Consider the following 17,470-nt stretch of genomic DNA (forward strand, 5'->3'; position numbering starts at 1 on the left):
CGGCATGGTATATTGATAGCTGCGGTCCAAGAGACGAAGTTGCACAGCAATTCAACTTTGTTGAATTGCGCTGGGTACAACGTGCACCGTCGAGATCGCGAGCGAGATAATGGTGGTGGCTTAGCGTTCATCACGCACCACACCGTGCAGTATCGTCTTATCGAAGCAGACATCGACCGCAGGGATACCACCCTAGAATGTCAGGGCATCGCTATCCGGTCAGGCGATGTTGAGCTCGAAATATTTAACATATACATACCCCCTGTCACCTGCTGCCCGGCAGGATATCACCCTGATATAAGTGCGCTCCTCAGAGTTGAAAACCGTATGGTAGTAGGTGACTTTAATGCGCACCACGATCTTTGGCACTCAAGCCTGTCAAACGATCGTAGGGGAACAGACTTGGCTGAGCAGATAGACGATTCGACATTCTGCACAATGAACGACGACACACCCACCAGGATTATGGGTAACTGTAGTAGCTCGCCAGACATCACCATAGTCAGCGCTGGTCTGATAAACAGCATAACATGGCGACCTATGCTGACTTTAGCATCAGACCACCTACCCATAGTCATCTCGATAGATAAACCAACCGACTTTGCCTCCGCCAAACACCGGACCTATATCAACTTTTCTAAAGCTGATTGGAAAGGTTACGCGGAGTTTAGCGAAAACACCTTCACAGCGCTCCCCACACCAACCGACGTCCATCTCGGTGAACGTAAGTTCCGCAGGGCTGTCACTGCTGCTGCAGCTCGCTTCATACCGGCAGGATGTATAACGGACCCACGTCCAAACTTCCCTGCCGAAGCGGCTGTTCTAGCCGATGAGCGTGATAGTCTTCGTCAGGCCGATCCCGGAGATCCCCGTATCAGGGATCTCAACGCGGAGATTCGGCAACTAGTAAACGTACATAAGCCGAAGAAGTGGGATGAGCATCTGAAGACCTGTAACTTCACCTCTGGTGTGAGCAAGCTTTGGTCAACCGTGAGGTCGCTGTCCAATCCGACGAAGCACGACGACAGAGTGGAAATTTCCTTCGGCGACCATGCTTCGTCGGACCCGGAGCGATGCGCGAGCTATTTTAGCCGGCAGTTCATACTGCATCCTCCGGTGGACAAGGCCAAGCGTCGAGTGACCAGAAGGCTGCACAAACTGCCAACAACCTGTGCCCCCCTTGCTTTCACTTGCGGTGAAGTTCAGGTGGCCATCGGGAAGGCGAAAGCCTCCAAAGCCATGGGTTCCGACGGAATATGCATGCTGATGCTGAAAAATTTGGGTCCTGCGGGGGTAGCGTACCTAACGGAGGTCCTCAACTTGTCTATGGCCACTCTCATCATCCCAGACAGCTGGAAGGTGGGGAGAGTGGTCCCACTGCTTAAACCGGGGAAACCCGCCAACAAAGGAGATTCTTATCGTCCGATAACACTCCTTTCCCCGGTAGCGAAGACACTCGAGGCCTTGCTACTCCCGTACTTCACAAACCACTTGACCCCAGCGAAGCATCAGCATGGTTTCCGTAAAGTGCACAGCACAACAACAGCACTTAACGCCATAAACACTCAGATAACTCGTGGCCTTAACCGAAACCGTTCCTGTGAGAGAACGATTCTAGTAGCGGGGGATTTGTCAAAGGCGTTCGACACCGTCTGCCATTCTACGCTACTAGAAGATATAGAGGCCTCCTCTCTCCCACAGAGGCTCAAACGGTGGTCGGCAAATTATCTGAGTGGTCGACATTCGTCGGTAATGTTTAGAGACAAAACGAGTAAACAGAGGAAAATAAAAAAGGGGGTTCCACAGGGTGGTGTCCTTTCCCCGCTACTGTTTAACTTTTACATTTCGAAGCTCCCTCAACCACCAGAGGGAGTCTCGATTGGCTCTTACGCCGACGATTGCTCGATCATGGCGACTGGGAATAGAATTGATGACCTGTGTTCGAAAGTAAACGGGTATCTCTCCGAACTTTCTCGCTTCTTCACTGCAAAGTATCTAGCCCTCTCCCCTACGAAATCCTCTGCGACCCTGTTCACAACCTGGACGAAGGAGGTCAGGCTACCGCTGGGAATTCACGTCGATGACACACCAATTCCGACGGTGAATAACCCCAAAATACTCGGAGTAACATTCGACAGCCTGCTCTCCTTCTCTGCGCACGCAACCGCTATTGTCAACAAAGTACAGAGCCGCAACAAGGTCCTCAAGTCGCTAGCCGGCAGTACTTGGGGCAAAGACAAAGAAACGTTGCTGGCAACATACAAGGCAATAGGCCGGCCGGTTTTGAACTACGCAGCGCCAGTGTGGTCGCCGGGGACTAGTAGGACGCAGTGGACGAAGCTACAGACTGCACAGATCACCGCACTCAGGACAGCGATAGGATGCCTCCTGATGTCGCCCGAACACCATCTTCACGGCGAGGCGCAAATGCTCCCCGTAAAGGAGCACAACATCATGCTCTGCAAGCAGTTCCTGGTCGGGAGCCACAGAAGTGGCCACCCAAACAGACAGCTGCTTGCAGAGGAGCCCTCGCCTAGGCACGTCAGGAGGCATCTATATGAACCGACGGACGAAGTCCAGAGGTTCATCAAGCAACCTCTGGACCCGACAGCTTACCGACTGGCCCTGAACGGCATTCACAGGGAGTCAGTCTCGAGTTATGTAGACTCTAGACCTGTGAATGCCGTTCTAGGCATACCGCCCCCGGACAGACGAGACGGAGCTTCATCTGCCTCGGGAGACGCGAACGACACTTGCACAACTTCGCTCCGGCTACTGCAGCAGGTTAAACTCCTACCTGATTATATTGAATGAGGATGTGCCAAATGAGTGTCCGGCATGCGGAGAGACCACACATGACTCGAAACATCTCTTCGCATGCCCGGAAAACCCGACAACCCTAACGGCCTTGTCCCTGAAGACCAACCCCGCAGAAGCTGCACGCTTCCTAGGGTTGCCGTTAGTGGAACTTGACGACAACGACTGAGATACCAACCGACCTGGGCAGGGTTGTTGTAGCCGCTACAACAACAACAACAGTACCGTTTTTGTCAATGTATTGTGTACTTGAGAGCCGTTTTTGTATATGTGTTGAGTACATGTCTATTTATAAACGTATGTGTTCATTTTCTTTCGTACGTGTTTATTGATATATCTGTACTGTAGTGTTTTCGGACGGTACTAGCTCTTACTGCCAATATAGGAGTATTACATATATGGCTCGGGTATACAAATATCAGAACAAAGAGTGTATATTTCAGAAATATCCTTTTATTTGATACATATATCTAGCAATGTTGAATTGGTACTATTCATGGGCGTCGCTACGTAGGGGCAGGAGGAGGCTCGAGCCCCCCTAGACTTTGAAGTTTACCTTATATGTAGGTACACAATCTTCGATTATTACCGCAGCGAACACAAAAATGCAGTTGCCAATATAGCAACTCAGTTGCCAGCTTGCAGTTGCCATCTGTAAAACCATTTCAGCCAGTGGCCACCCAACTGAGGTTCGGTTGCCATATGCCTAAGTCGGTTCAGCTCGATTTTCTGGACACATACATAAGTGCACATTTTCATGAGTCTATTTCTTCTTATTCTGGTACTTACAAATATCGGACCAAAGTTATAATACCATTTCATGCTCATGGAAGGTATAGTTTTCTGATTTCAAATCGGTGAAGTAGGTAACAAAATATAAATTTAAACATTTTCTTAACTTCTTCCCAGCGTATCTATTAAAATGTCATTTTCAAAAATTTCATGCATTGCTATGCCATGTCATTCCATCTCAAACATAATGTTATATCATGTCATTTCTTCTTAGCTCAGCTTTTGTTTGCTGTTGTGTTTAATACTGTTTAATCCTGCCTTGTATAAAAATGTATATAGCAGGGGTGGGCCAGGCCGAGGCCGAAAAGAGCCGCATATAAGTTCTAAATGCTACAAAGAGCCACAAAAAAAGAACAAGAAAAACAAAAATTTTATTTTTAAATAAAATTATTATTAGAAATGAAAAACATTAATTTTATTATTATTCTATTGTACGTAAGATAGATATAAAAGAAAATTCAAAAGATCCCTTTGGCGAGATTTTCAAAATCTGGTTTTAGGTCAGTTAAAGCCGTTCGTAACAATTCTGTTAAATGTTGGATAGTCAATAGGTACGTTCGTTTAAAATCTCCAGTAAAAAATGTCCAACAGCGAAATTCGGATTAAGTCCGAGTAAATCCGGATCAACGCTGCCGTCTGTATAAGCTTTTATCCTGACACAGTTCACGGAATAAACGAACAATAGTTGCGTTCGATAACAAAATTAGCCAACACCAGCCAACAATCAAAATCAAGAGAGTAAGCGAAAATTCTCTCCCAAAGAGATGAAAAAGCAAAAAAGTAAACGAACAGGAAATTAGCCATCACTTGCAAAAACCGGAAGAAGAAGACACACCAGCTGACTTTGTTTATGTGTTATTTGTAAACAAGCTGAAATTCATGTTGCCTCCATAGAGAAAAAAGGAAAGTGAACGTTCAATGTTCGCCAGGAACATTTCTAGAAATAAAAACTAGTTGGCAGGCAGCCAAAAAGCATATAAATACCAAAACTCGGAAAATGCAATTTTGTTTGTTTACAAAAATTGCGACCATATGTTTTGTGATCATATGTTTTCGTGTTGGAGACTAAAATTTTGCCAGTACAAAATGAACGCTTCTCTTGCATCAAAATGAACGCTTGCTCTCTCAATTTTTGTGTGTTGGATAATTTTTTGTCGTTATCGAACGCCATCCAGTAAAAATTTGGAAAAACTATTACAAATTTTTGACTTGTCGAACGCACCTAATTACTTACTTCTTACAAGTTTAATTAGTCGCAATTTACTATTTTAACTTCCAAACCATCAAATTCAATTTAGAGATTTGCGTAAATCCCAACCAGCAGTTTTTGATCAGCTGTTTTCTTGTAGGCAAATTGCTGTTGGCAAAAATTTTTCCAGCAGAAACTAGCAGATTTCCCTCAAATGAAATGTCATTTTGCTCTCTCAATTTCCCTACTTTGCAAGTTTTTTGCGTACGCGAACACAAAAAGCTGATAATTTTTATAACTTTCAATAATTAACAGGTACGCGAAAGCAACTAATTGTGAACGGTATTTTTACTTTACAAATTTTATTGTAGAGTACAAAGACTCACAGTTATACGTTGTACCAAAAACATCAACCTTTCTTTTGCGTTTCTTAAAAACAAGTATTCCTGATATTGTAAATGCATCCTCAATTATGTAGCATAAAAAAGCGTTTATGAAGTATGCCAGCGTACATTTAAATTATTTCAAATCGGCAAATTTTTTGTCAAAATCTTTTAAATCATGTGCAATATATTCTCTAGCCATGGATCTAGCTGAGATCCTTTTCTTTTTTAAACACCTAGGATATCACTGACCATTAAAAAGGACCCTGAATGGCCGCAAACCTCAAAGCTTTACACATTTTTGTATGTGATTTTTAAAATGAAAGATCCAAAATTAGCCGGTATATCTACATATTTAAAATTTTTTAGAACCAGTGGTTGAATTTTTGTACTGAAGGGGTTAACCCTAAAAGTTTACGGAGTTTAAAAGTCTACGGAATGGGTCTTTTTTCAATTTTGACACAAAATTTGCTTTTTATTTTGTTTTAAATAAATGTGGTTTTAGTTTTTATTAATAAAGTTATGTTTTATTATTAGTCAAACTCACAACTTCAATATTCTTTAAAAAATTGTCCTGCCTTAAGGCTTTACGTTACTCCCAAATAGATTAGGCTTCTAGGGTTAAGAAAGCTTTAGTTTGAAAGTGTGATATTAAATGCTTTTCACCATAAAGGGTGCCAATTTTCAATGATTATTGCGTTTCAGATTAAGACTAATACCAGATATTGTGAAAGGTTCGACTATACCTTAAAGATGACGGTTTTCTCATGGCCCACTGCACGAAGCTTAGAGTAGAGTAATGTCTTTTAAGAAGTTAAAAATTATCCTGGGTTATCAGGTGCCTAGCAATACAAGATTAATTGTTGTCTTTCACGAAGTTATTTAAATAAATTTTGAGCTAAGTATTTCGAGGTTACTACTAGTTTTAATAAATTGTTAGTGTAATTTCCTATAAAATTTACCTTCAGGTTTATGCATTTTAAGAATACATCGAAAATTTGTTTTAGAGAATCATTGTGAAATAATTGCAGAAACGATTAACCGGTTTGCTGAGCAACCGAGACGTCTGCTTTTTAAATAATTTTTGTAAAACGAATTGGCAAGTACATATCGTATCCCGCATGCCAGAAACATGAATGTGTAAAGATAAAAATGTTGGGATTTTTTTTATGTCGGGCGCCCCCCTCCCCCCCTAAATTCGATCCTGGCGACGCCCATGGCACTATTGTCTGGTACCAATAAAGCTACAACTGATCTTTGCTTATCTGATGTCCAACCCACATTGAATTACATTTTTATAGAATTATTTTTCAAATAAAATGCTACTTATTTAGCTAAACAGTTATTTTGATTGATAATGAATTTATTATTCTTATCTTGACTTGTAATACAAATGTTAACTTTTGCAATGAAGGAATAATCGCAAACGCATCTGCAGAATTTTTTTTAAGTTCTTATTATCGGATGATTCAGCGTCGGTACGTTTAGCTCCGATATTATTTGTATATACAGCGCACTGCACGCCATCGTCCATGATAGTAATTTCGTCATTGTCGCACAACTGACATCAAGAATTGGACGCCGTCGCGCCTCCTAAGCGCCGCTTTTTCTTTTTCTTCGCCGTTAAGCTCTCTTGTCCACTGTCTGTATTAGAAGAGCAACTATCGATGCCATTACCTTCGTTTTCTGTCGAAGATGATGAGGAACTGGATGATGAACTCGAATTACTGGAGCTATCTGAAGCGAAACCCGTACTTTGATCCACTTTAATGCTCTCAGCTAATTTAGCCAACTCAGGTTCTTTTACGCGAAGTACACGGAACCATTTTCGGGACAATTTAGGTCTACCGCGTAAAGTTTTGTGCCACACAATTGGAAAGTTTGTGCGACTACAAAAGTTTTGTGTGATGGCTATTGTATCGTCCAAGTTTAAAACTACATGCCACCAGCCTCCTGGCACAAATACTGTTTCTCCCGGATTTTGTAGGATTTCAATTGGTCGAAGATCGGCTGGCCAGTCTAGTTGCTTAGTGCGAGGATAAATGGTACTAAACCAAGTGATTGCTTCATCTCGTTGCTTACCTCCCATGACACTGGGTACTTTTAGCAATTCTTTAGGAGTTTGTGTTGGAAATAAGCACCAGCGTTTATGTCCACAAAGAAGAGCATTCCATGCGCTTGTACCTAACGGGTCTATGTGTATACCCGTTCCAGAGCGAGCAGGTCCCATAACGAACCAACGATACGGTGGTCGGCGATCTTCTCCACAATGTTTAAAAAGATCATCGCGAAAATATTTGGGCACTGTATAATCCTCGAGCAGCTTCCGACGACGATGGTGCTCCCCGAAGCTACTATCAAATATGTATAGAGGACTGTCATCTAGTGTAGATCGCATATACTCCACATAGTACTTCATTTTCATTTTCACGCTGTATCCCTCATTATCTTCGCCGCATTTAAATTTTTGATTCCTGTACTTTTTGGAGAGGCGTGGCAGGGTCCACTTTTCTTCTGCTTGCCACCCTTCCTGGCAGCCTTCTATAACCACTGGAAGATATGGCTTCTCGTAGCGCTCTACAAACTCGTCACAACTGAAATCAGATTCTTTAATGCGTTCAACATTATCTTCAAATTTTTTGAAGTCATCAAAACGCTCGCAGTAGCGTAATGCTGACCATGCCTCTTTATCACCCAATTCTGGACGGGCCCGGCGCTTGACTTCACGTAGACGCTTGCGGGAACGTTTCGGTAACTTGAATTCCTCATTCATTATGTAGACGTCTGAGTTCGTGGTTGAAATTGGCCCAATTCTTTTCTAATATTAGCAAATTTACTATTTCTTGCCGCTATTTGTTGGTATGATGAGAAAAAAATGACATCTGTTGGCTAATATAGTGGTGGCAAACTATAGGTGGCACTACCGATACTATCGATGGTTTTGGTTTTTTCTTCACTATCGATAGTTTTTCAAAACTATCCAGTATTCTCACTATCGAAAATTTTTCAAATTTAAGACACAACAATGGTAAATGTGCATTTTATATATATATGGCATTAAATATGTTGGCCTAAAGTCATCAGTAGGGTTCTGTCACACGGTCAGTATTTATTGACGTGATCCAAGTATCGCCATATTTATTGACGGTGTAGCATACAATATTGATGGATCGTGATCCATATCGCAAAATTTCTAAACATTTTGAAATCTCGATCGCGGATCGCAATACCGTCAATAAATATTGAACGTTTAGCATTTTCAAAACGCGATCCTTATATTTCATCAGTACATCTTGGACTCTCATTTTGCGAGCATCAAAAACATATTGGCGCATATTCATAGTCATATTTAGTACTCAACTAAGTCGAAACTATTCTAACAGGGCTATTCTGCACGTTACCGAAGATTTTGTAACCGGAAAATTGTATTACCAAAAAATGTTACCAGTTCTTGTCACCGCGATTCTAGGTACGTTGGTAATGCAGTTAAAATATTCAGCAATTCAGCTATGAAGAATTGTGCAAATCCTGGCATTGCATATTTCACGGGGCAATAATTTGTTACCAGCTTATGAGATGGTAACAAAATTTACCGGTTACAAGAGTATACAGAACGCGAAAAGGGTTTAAAAATTGACAGGAACTTTATTTACCGGTTACAAACTTTTTATAACCAGCGCAGAATAGACCTGTAAATCACAACTAAAGCTATTCGTAGTCGCCTTAGTTTCGACTTTTTTGGCTAAGTACCAACTTGAAATTTAGTTTCGGCTACAGCTGCAACTAACTGCCACCCCTAAATTGGCGCGTCAAGCGCCAAGCAACTGTCAAAAATCCTCATGCCCATACAATTTGTATGAAGCATCCCACAATAACGCGGCGCTAACGCCGAGCAAATGGAATTTTCATTTTTTGACAGGGCGTTACGTGCTGAAGTTGGATGCAGAAGACGAAGAGAAAGAGAACGGACAAAGAAGTGAAAAAGGAAACGAGAATAAAAACGAGAGGACATGAGAAAACGTCAAAATTGACGACGCGTTGATTTGGGTATAGCGCGCGATGACACTCGTTGACAATGGATAACGCAACGCTTAGCGCTCCAATTTAGGGACGGCAGTAAGTCGTAACTAGGAAGAAGTATTTTGTCAAATTAAGGGAAAACAGACGAAATATGTAAAAATTAAGTTGGTAGAGGATGAATTTGATAATATTGAATAATCTCCAATTAAAATTTACAAAGATCGATCCATTTTAATCGGATGAAATTAAATGCGTATTACAATTCCAATAAAGCTACATCACAATTTTATAATTGGAATAATTTAGATAAATTCTCAAATAATAAGTCAGTTTCACGCTAGTTCTTTTAAAGTAAATTTGTGCATAACATTTAGACATCTACTATTTGTATGTTTCACAGCATGCTTCGATAAACATCGACTTCACATCACTGCGGTTGTTCTGGCTATTTCACACAATTAACAAGAAAATGATACCTTATTCTTGTGCATAGTCATGCAATGAAAATAAAAATTACATAAACGGATGATCAAACTTGACATTATTTAATAAAAATTTAATTTTCCAAAATATCGTAAAGAAAAATCGATACATTTTCACACTCGTTTTGCTATATCGTAAACTAAGCCGAAACTACTTAGTAGAAGTCCGAAATGCGACTATGAATAGAGGTAAATTTTAAGTTGATACTTAAATTTAAGTTGCAACTTTGTTAGTTTCGACTTAGTTGTTGGACTATGAATACGCGGCATTCGGTCTACCTTCGCTCTCGGCGCTTTAAACCTTTCAAAATAAATTGAAAATATTTAAATTAGTGTTGGAAATTTTAACATAATTATGGAATGCATTATCTGTAAATTATTCGTATAAAATAAAAATATATTCTTGCGATATAATAAGCGCGTAGCAGAAAAATTATGCAAATACTGACGCAATAAATATTGAACATGTAACATACGTGCGCGATCCATCAATCCATCAATATGGATCGCGATCCAAATATCGTGATATTTACTGACCGTGTGACAGAGCCCGTATGATCGGAACGCATGTACAGTACAGTGAACGAAAAAAGGTCGCAACTAAAACCTAAAAGTGATGTCATGTTACGTTTCTTAAATAAAAATTATTGGCTCTAGAAAGCAGAATACGGAAATATTTTTAGTTTTTAATTATACTTTCTTTAAACAAGTAAAAAAGTCTAAGTTCGGGCGGAGCCGAACATTAAATACCCGGCGCAAGTATTAAATATATGTTTTTCACCTTTCCGAAAGCTACCGCTACATGGTAAACCGAGGTGTATCCATTTTGAGTAAATTAGCGTCCTTGAATTTCGAAATATTGAAGTTTCAAGCATATCTGAAATTTACTGTAATATGAAAAGCGGCCGTAATTTTAGTTCGATTTCAATAAGTTTCAACGTTTTGCTTCTATGTGGCAAGTACAATAACCACACCGAGTTTGGTACAAATTGGTAGAACGGTTACCGAGATACATATATGTGATCATAAGTGGGCGGTGCCACGCCCATTTTTCAAAATTGTATCCTAAACGTATTTCTTGGCAACGAATTGTTGCAAGCATCAATTTTGAATAAATTAGCTTCAATTATTACTGATTTATCGAAGATTTCGTATTTCTCTAAATTACCGTTATATGGGATTAATGTCCTATTTTAAAAATTTTCGGCCATTTCGTATGTTATACCAAGGTTAACAACTGTGCCAAGTTTGGAAGAAATTGGTGCAGCGGTTACCAAGATATACACATGTAAACATAACTGGGCGTGGCTACGCCCATTTTCCAAAAATTTATAATATTCTTATTTTTCGTCTAAAACTTATTGTAAATATCAATTTTGAGTGAATAATCTTCAGTAGTTACTAAAATATCGCAGTATTCGTATTTCTGAAAATTACCGTTATATGGGAAGTGGGCGTGGTTGTTGCCCAATTTTTAAAATTTTCGGCCATTTAGTATGCTGTATCAAGGCCAACAACTGTGCAAAGTTTGGAATAAATTGATGCAGCGGTTACCAAGATATACACATGTAACCATAAGTGGGCGTGGCTACGCCCATTTTCAAAAAAATGTTAATATTCTTATTTTTCGTCTAGAATTTATTATAAATATCAATTTTGAGTGAATTATCTTCAGTAGTTACGAAACTATCGCAGTTTTCGTATTTCTGGAAATTACCGTTATATGGGAAGTGGGCGTGGTTATTGTCCGATTTTTTAAATTTTCGGTCATTTAGTATGCTGTATTAAGGCCAACAACTGTGCAAAGTTTGGAATAAATTGATGCAGCGGTTACCAAGATATACACATGTAACCATAAGTGGGCGTGGCTACGCCCATTTTCAAAAAAATGTTAATATTCTTATTTTTCGTCTAAAATTTATTATAAATATCAGTTTTGAGTGAATTATCTTGAGTAGTTACTAAAATATCGCAGTTTTTGTATTTCTGAAAATTACCGTTATATGGGAGGTAGGCGTGGTTATTGTCCGATTTTGCCCATTTTCAATACCATCCGTCCTACGCCCGAAAGAAGTGCACGTACCAAGTTTCGTTAAGATATCTCAATTTTTACTCGAGTTATCGTGTGCACAGACGGACAGACGGACGGACGGACAGACAGTCACCGCTTAATCGATTTCTCTTTTCATCCTGATCATTTATGTATACATTTGTCTATATCTATCTCGATTCATTTTGCCTGTTACAAACAACCGTTATGTGATCAAAGTTATAATACCCTTGTGCACAAGTGCGCTCGGGTACAAAAAATATAAGGCATAAATGCAGTTGGGCTCCAAATCTCAAATAAAAAAAAAATATTGGAATCGATAGAGATGATTGAGCTGAGTATAACGGTATACTTCTTTTTTTGGGCAAACAACAACAACAAGAATTATCAAAGGTTAAAGTTCAAAATAAACAATTTTTGAAATCAAGACTTCTCAAAAACGAATAAATGGATTTTGAAAATTTTGATCTCATTAATAGCAAATTTGATGCCCTTTAATTTGCTATACGTACTTTATATATACGTTGTATAGTTCATACAGAAATTGAATTAATGTAAAATAATTATAAAAAAAAAGCTTACAAACCCTAACTGCAGCCGACGCCGCCTACGCAGAAAGGTGTTCTCTGCAAAAGGTGTTCAGTGCCTTTTCTTCGCAACACAGAGAGAATTCTACGTTGTGAGGGTTATAATCCCTAAGTGTGGCCGCAGGCCGCCTACGCAGAAAGGTGTTCTCTGCAAAAGGTGTTCAGTGCCTTTTCTTCGCAACACAGAAAGAGAATTCTACGTTGTGAGGGTTATAATCCCTAAGTGCGGTGCCTTTTCTTCGCAACACAGAAATAGAATTCTACGTTGTGAGGGTTATAATCCCTAAGTGCGGCCGCAGGCCGCCTACGCAGAAAGGTGTTCTATGCAAAAGGTGCCTTTTCTTCGCAACACAGAAAGAGAATTCTACGTTGTGAGGGTTATAATCCATAAGTGCGGCCGAAGGCCGCCTACGCAGAAAGGTGTTCTCTGCAAAAGGTATTTTTTTATAATTATTTTACATTAATTAAATTTTTGTAAGAACTATACAACATATATATAAAGTACGTACACCAAATTAAAGGGAATCAAATTTCCTATTAAACGGGATCAGAATTTTCAAGATCCATCCATCCGTTTTTAAGAAATCTTGATTTCAAAAATTGCTTATTTTGAACTTTAACCTTTGATAATTTTTGTTGTTGTTGTTTGCCGAAAAAAAGAAGTATACCGTTATACTCAGCTAAATCATCTCTATCGATTCCAATATTTATTTATTTTTTTTTTGAGATTTGGAGCCCAACTGCATTTGTTCCAATCATAATTATCGCAATTGGGCGTATTCATAGTCAACATAAAGTTGGCACTTATGCGCAATTTCAAATGGCCCACTTATACCATGTTCTGACCGACAACGAAAACACTTTGAAAACGAGTTTTGGGATTGTGGGCGGAATGCTGGTCACACCGGCTGTTAGTGTTTTCGTTGACATTTCTTACATCCTCCGATTACAGTTTTGCTACACAAAAACAAAACCAAAATGCTTTTCCCTCATTTTCTTTTCATTAGCAACCTCTGACTTTCATCCTTATTTTACTTTGGCCAGCCAATTAACAATAAATCTGAAATGGCGTATTAAAGATGATAAAATATGACTTCCACTGCGATAAATAATCGAAAAAACTACTGAAGACACCGATTGGAATGAGTGGAACGTGAGTTTTCAAGTAGTTTTCAGCGAAAACTGGTTTTCGTTTGACTGATTTTACATGGACGAAAACACAAGTTTTAGGTCGAAAACCAGTTTTCGCAACGAAAATATGTTTTCGATGTCGGTCAGAACATGGTATTAAGTAGAGATTAACTTCCACTATTCATTTTCAGATCATACATTTACTCTGCACATAAATGGCTAATATTGGCTCTTTAAATATAGGAGCGTTCCTTATCTCCCAGAAATAGTCAGAAAAAGTCCGAAGTAGTCAGATTTAGTCCAAAAAGCGTTCCTTAAATCGGAAATGACAGCAAAAATGAGAGCGCGACACTCAGTAAGAGTGACTCTCATCAGTCCGAAGTAGTCAGATTTAGTCAGAAGAATTTTTTCTGGCAAAATCCTGAAAAGTGTCAAACTCAACTGAATTTAAATCAACGGAAATTAAAGAATACGCAAAAAGTGAGAATAATCTAAAAAGTAAAAAAAGTTAATTGAAATGGGAAGGAGGCAAAAAATAATTGATATAGTAAGTGTTTATTGTGCTTGTGCTTGTGTGTGAATGTGTTTTGTACATACATTTCCATTCTTATTTGACGTTAGCTTTGTTGCTGCCATTCTTTGGACTAAAAATTTGGTTTTTTGCGTTCCTTTACTTTTCCTGTTATTCTCTTTTAGTGAGCGCATTTTGCTTACGCTCTGGCATTTTGACACTTTTCAGATTTTAGTCCAAAAAGATAAGGAATGAACCTTATATGTGTTTGTACAAAACACCCAAGATTGATTGGTAGGTTGTTTAATCAGTCCCACCAAATCCTATAAAAAAACAATCAGCTGTTCAGCACAAAATGTAAACAAACAAGAAAATGCAACAACAATTTCAAGGAACAAGCAGTAGTGCTGCCAATTGTTTGGTATATTTAAACAAAGTTGATCTGAAACCTAAGTCCCGTTTCAGACACGTCAAGTCTTGCTTTCAAGTCTGTTCGTTCGTAGGCGAAGGAGGTGAGAAGAGAGGGGAAGAGTACAGATACCTCCGTACCGTCAATTCGTTTCAAGTTTTCTTGTCTCTTTTGATCTTTTCGTTGCTTCCCATTTAAAGAACCAAGGACTTGAATTCAATTAAAGTTGACGCCTGTGGAAGCAAATAGAAAACACAAAAGAGAATGCGAAAAAAAATTGCTTTCAAGCTTAACGTATCTGATAGGGGACTAACGAAAGCTAAATGGCATTTAAACAACAATCCACAATTAAACTTTAGTGCCGTTTAAATAATCATTTGAAATTGGCCTTTAATACTATGTCTCCATTGAGAGATTTATCCATTAAGATTTAATAAGTCCAGTTGCTAAATCACAACCGTCTCCATTACCACAACGAGATATGTTTGACGTTCACATTTTCAAATATTTGACGTTTGCTTATGTATGATTTTATAAATACAGTTGCGGACATTGATATACAGACAGATAAAAGGAAGGTACCAAGCGGAATTTCATTATATGAATTCTGAATATTATTGGCTTCTTATTCGTGGTAAATAAGTATGTATAATATATAGTTTGGAAAGTGTAAAGAATGGTACCATATTCCGAATCATATTCCCGAATTTAAGAAAAATTATCAAAACGGTAAAAAACATTTGCGGAAAGAAAATTTTTTGTAGAATTCTCTTATTCATAGGGGGGGAACCGAAAATCCAATCGTGGGCGTTTGGCATATCATGAATACGAACTGAGTTCTAGAGGATGTTCGGTGCAATGTTATCGAAGCAGAACCATTACCCAAATTTATAAATTTTTTGTCGCAGCACGTAAATGACTTATAGAAAGCGGAGAAGACTCTGCATGATATTACTATAAAACATTTCTTCTAAATTTTTAGTTTTTAAAATAATATTTTCTTAATTTATTACAACCAAAGTTATGTAAATATGCATTACTAATTTTCCTCCCAAACTAACAAAAATATAAAAATCCCTAAAAATACGAAAATTCATGTTTTTATGATAGGCTAGATTTCAACGTCCTCAACTGTAGTATATTGAAAACACAAATGTCATTTGACCTATGGCATGTGAATTTGTGGTTGCCACATCCAACAAATTGTACTTATTGATCAATATTATTGAAGATTTGACGAAGATTTAACTTAAATCTACTGCCTTTCGAGATTTAATGTTATATGGTAAATCTCAAAAGATTTAACGTAAAATCTCGTCAGAGGGCTAAATCTTCATTAAATCTCACAATGGGTACATAGTATAAAGTTAGTTGTAGCTTTTTGACATAATTTTGGATGGGTTATCTGTCCATAAAGTTACAACCAACGTAAAGTACCAACTTAATTTTGACTATGAATATGCCCCAAACCAGATTTTTTCTTTTTTTTTCAAAATAGGCGACTAACGATAGTTTTAAAAAAATATCGGCCACTATCGATAGTCGCGACTATCAATAGTTTGCCACTACTAGGCTGATATGCGTGTGACAGGCCAACCTAGTATTCACGCACGCCGGCAGTTTACTGTCAAAAATTTCTCATGCATATACATCTTGCATTGTATAATTTGAACTTTGAGTCTTAATAACTATTGTAGTCGTTTTTTCCTCAAGAAAAGAAATATACCGTTATACTCACCTCGATGTTCTCTATCGATCCCCGTATGTGTTTTTTAATTTCATTGTCGCGCCAAAATGTCAAAGAGCACAGACGTCAAATCGAAATGTCACGCAACACAAATCTTGGAATTTGAGTTAGCTTTTTACGCATGCCGGTCAATTATGCATGAGAAATTTTTGACAGTAAACTCCCGGCGTGCGTGAATATTAGGTTGGCCTGTCACACGCATATCAGCCTAGTAGTGGCAAACTATTGATAGTCGCGACTATCGATAGTGGCCGATATTTTTTTAAAACTATCGTTAGTCGCCTATTTTCAAAAAAAAAAGAAAAAATCTGGTTTGGGGCATATTCATAGTCAAAATTAAGTTGGTACTTTACGTTGGTTGTAACTTTATGGACAGATAACCCATCCAAAATTATGTCAAAAAGCTACAACTAACTTTATACTATGTATCCATTGTGAGATTTAATGAAGATTTAGCCCTCTGACGAGATTTGACGTTAAATCTTTTGAGATTTACGTTTTCTTTAATTTGGGAATCGAAGCTATTCTGCATTTATGCTCAAATTTTGCTCAACTTCTGAAATTGGACAGAAATGCAACTCTGAAAAATCACGCACGCAAATTTATTTCGGTTACTCAAATGTGAAGAACTTGCGTGCGTGCGTAGAAAAATTCACGCCGGTAATATTAGGTTGGCCTGTGAGTACGTAATGAACCAAAAATACAAGATCACGTAAGAACGCGACGTTGTATTTGTATCTGGTTTTGAGAAAAAAGTTTGGGAAAGCGGGTTCGTCAGCTGAGCGTTTGTTTACATCACAAGCACCACTATTTTACATTTTTATTCAAGTAAAGAAGAGTTAATTCAACATGACAACACATTTGAAAGCATTTTGTTGCATCATTTTACCTAAATTGTGCGTTTAAAGTGCCTGACAATAATTTAGGCAAATTTTGGTTTTCGTTGTTTTCTTTGCTTTGTTTACTTTTCGCTCATTTTCCAGTGAAACAAGATGGCGTAGAATCCGCTATTGCCATTTGTGCAAAAAAATCTGTTATGAAACATTTGTTTGGTGCATTTTCCAAAAGCCTTCTAAAAGTGTAATGGCCCTGTCAGAATGGGTACTGTGCGTAAGTTCCTCTTAAGGATGAAACTGACAGTTGAGTACATGATCCAACTACACTTTTTGAAGCTTTTTGGTATATCATGTCCGCAAGCCACTTAATAGGTGGGTCGTCGTTCTACAAAGGTGTACTTGCTGTTTTGCTGTTAAGGTTCAATAGTAAAGTGTTAAGTAATCAAACGCTAGCAAAAAGCGGATCGCCCTCAACGCAAACCAATGCAATTATAGACTGCTAAATTCGAAGCCATT

General features: G+C 38.5%; 1 protein-coding gene across 1 annotated transcript; it reads right to left on the reverse strand.

Annotated features, from left to right (window-relative positions):
* Nucleotides 1-6,434: 6,434 nt before the first annotated feature.
* Nucleotides 6,435-8,086, reverse strand: LOC118752211 (bifunctional arginine demethylase and lysyl-hydroxylase PSR-like). The gene has a single exon (XM_036487063.1). The coding sequence runs from the start codon at nt 7,952-7,954 to the stop codon at nt 6,749-6,751; it is 1,206 nt and encodes a 401-aa protein (XP_036342956.1). The 5' UTR covers nt 7,955-8,086; the 3' UTR covers nt 6,435-6,748.
* Nucleotides 8,087-17,470: the final 9,384 nt, after the last annotated feature.

Source organism: Rhagoletis pomonella, unplaced genomic scaffold (assembly GCF_013731165.1).
Source record: "Rhagoletis pomonella isolate Grant_MI unplaced genomic scaffold, Rhpom_1.0 Rhpom_scaffold_01317, whole genome shotgun sequence".
NCBI lineage: Eukaryota > Metazoa > Arthropoda > Insecta > Diptera > Tephritidae > Rhagoletis > Rhagoletis pomonella.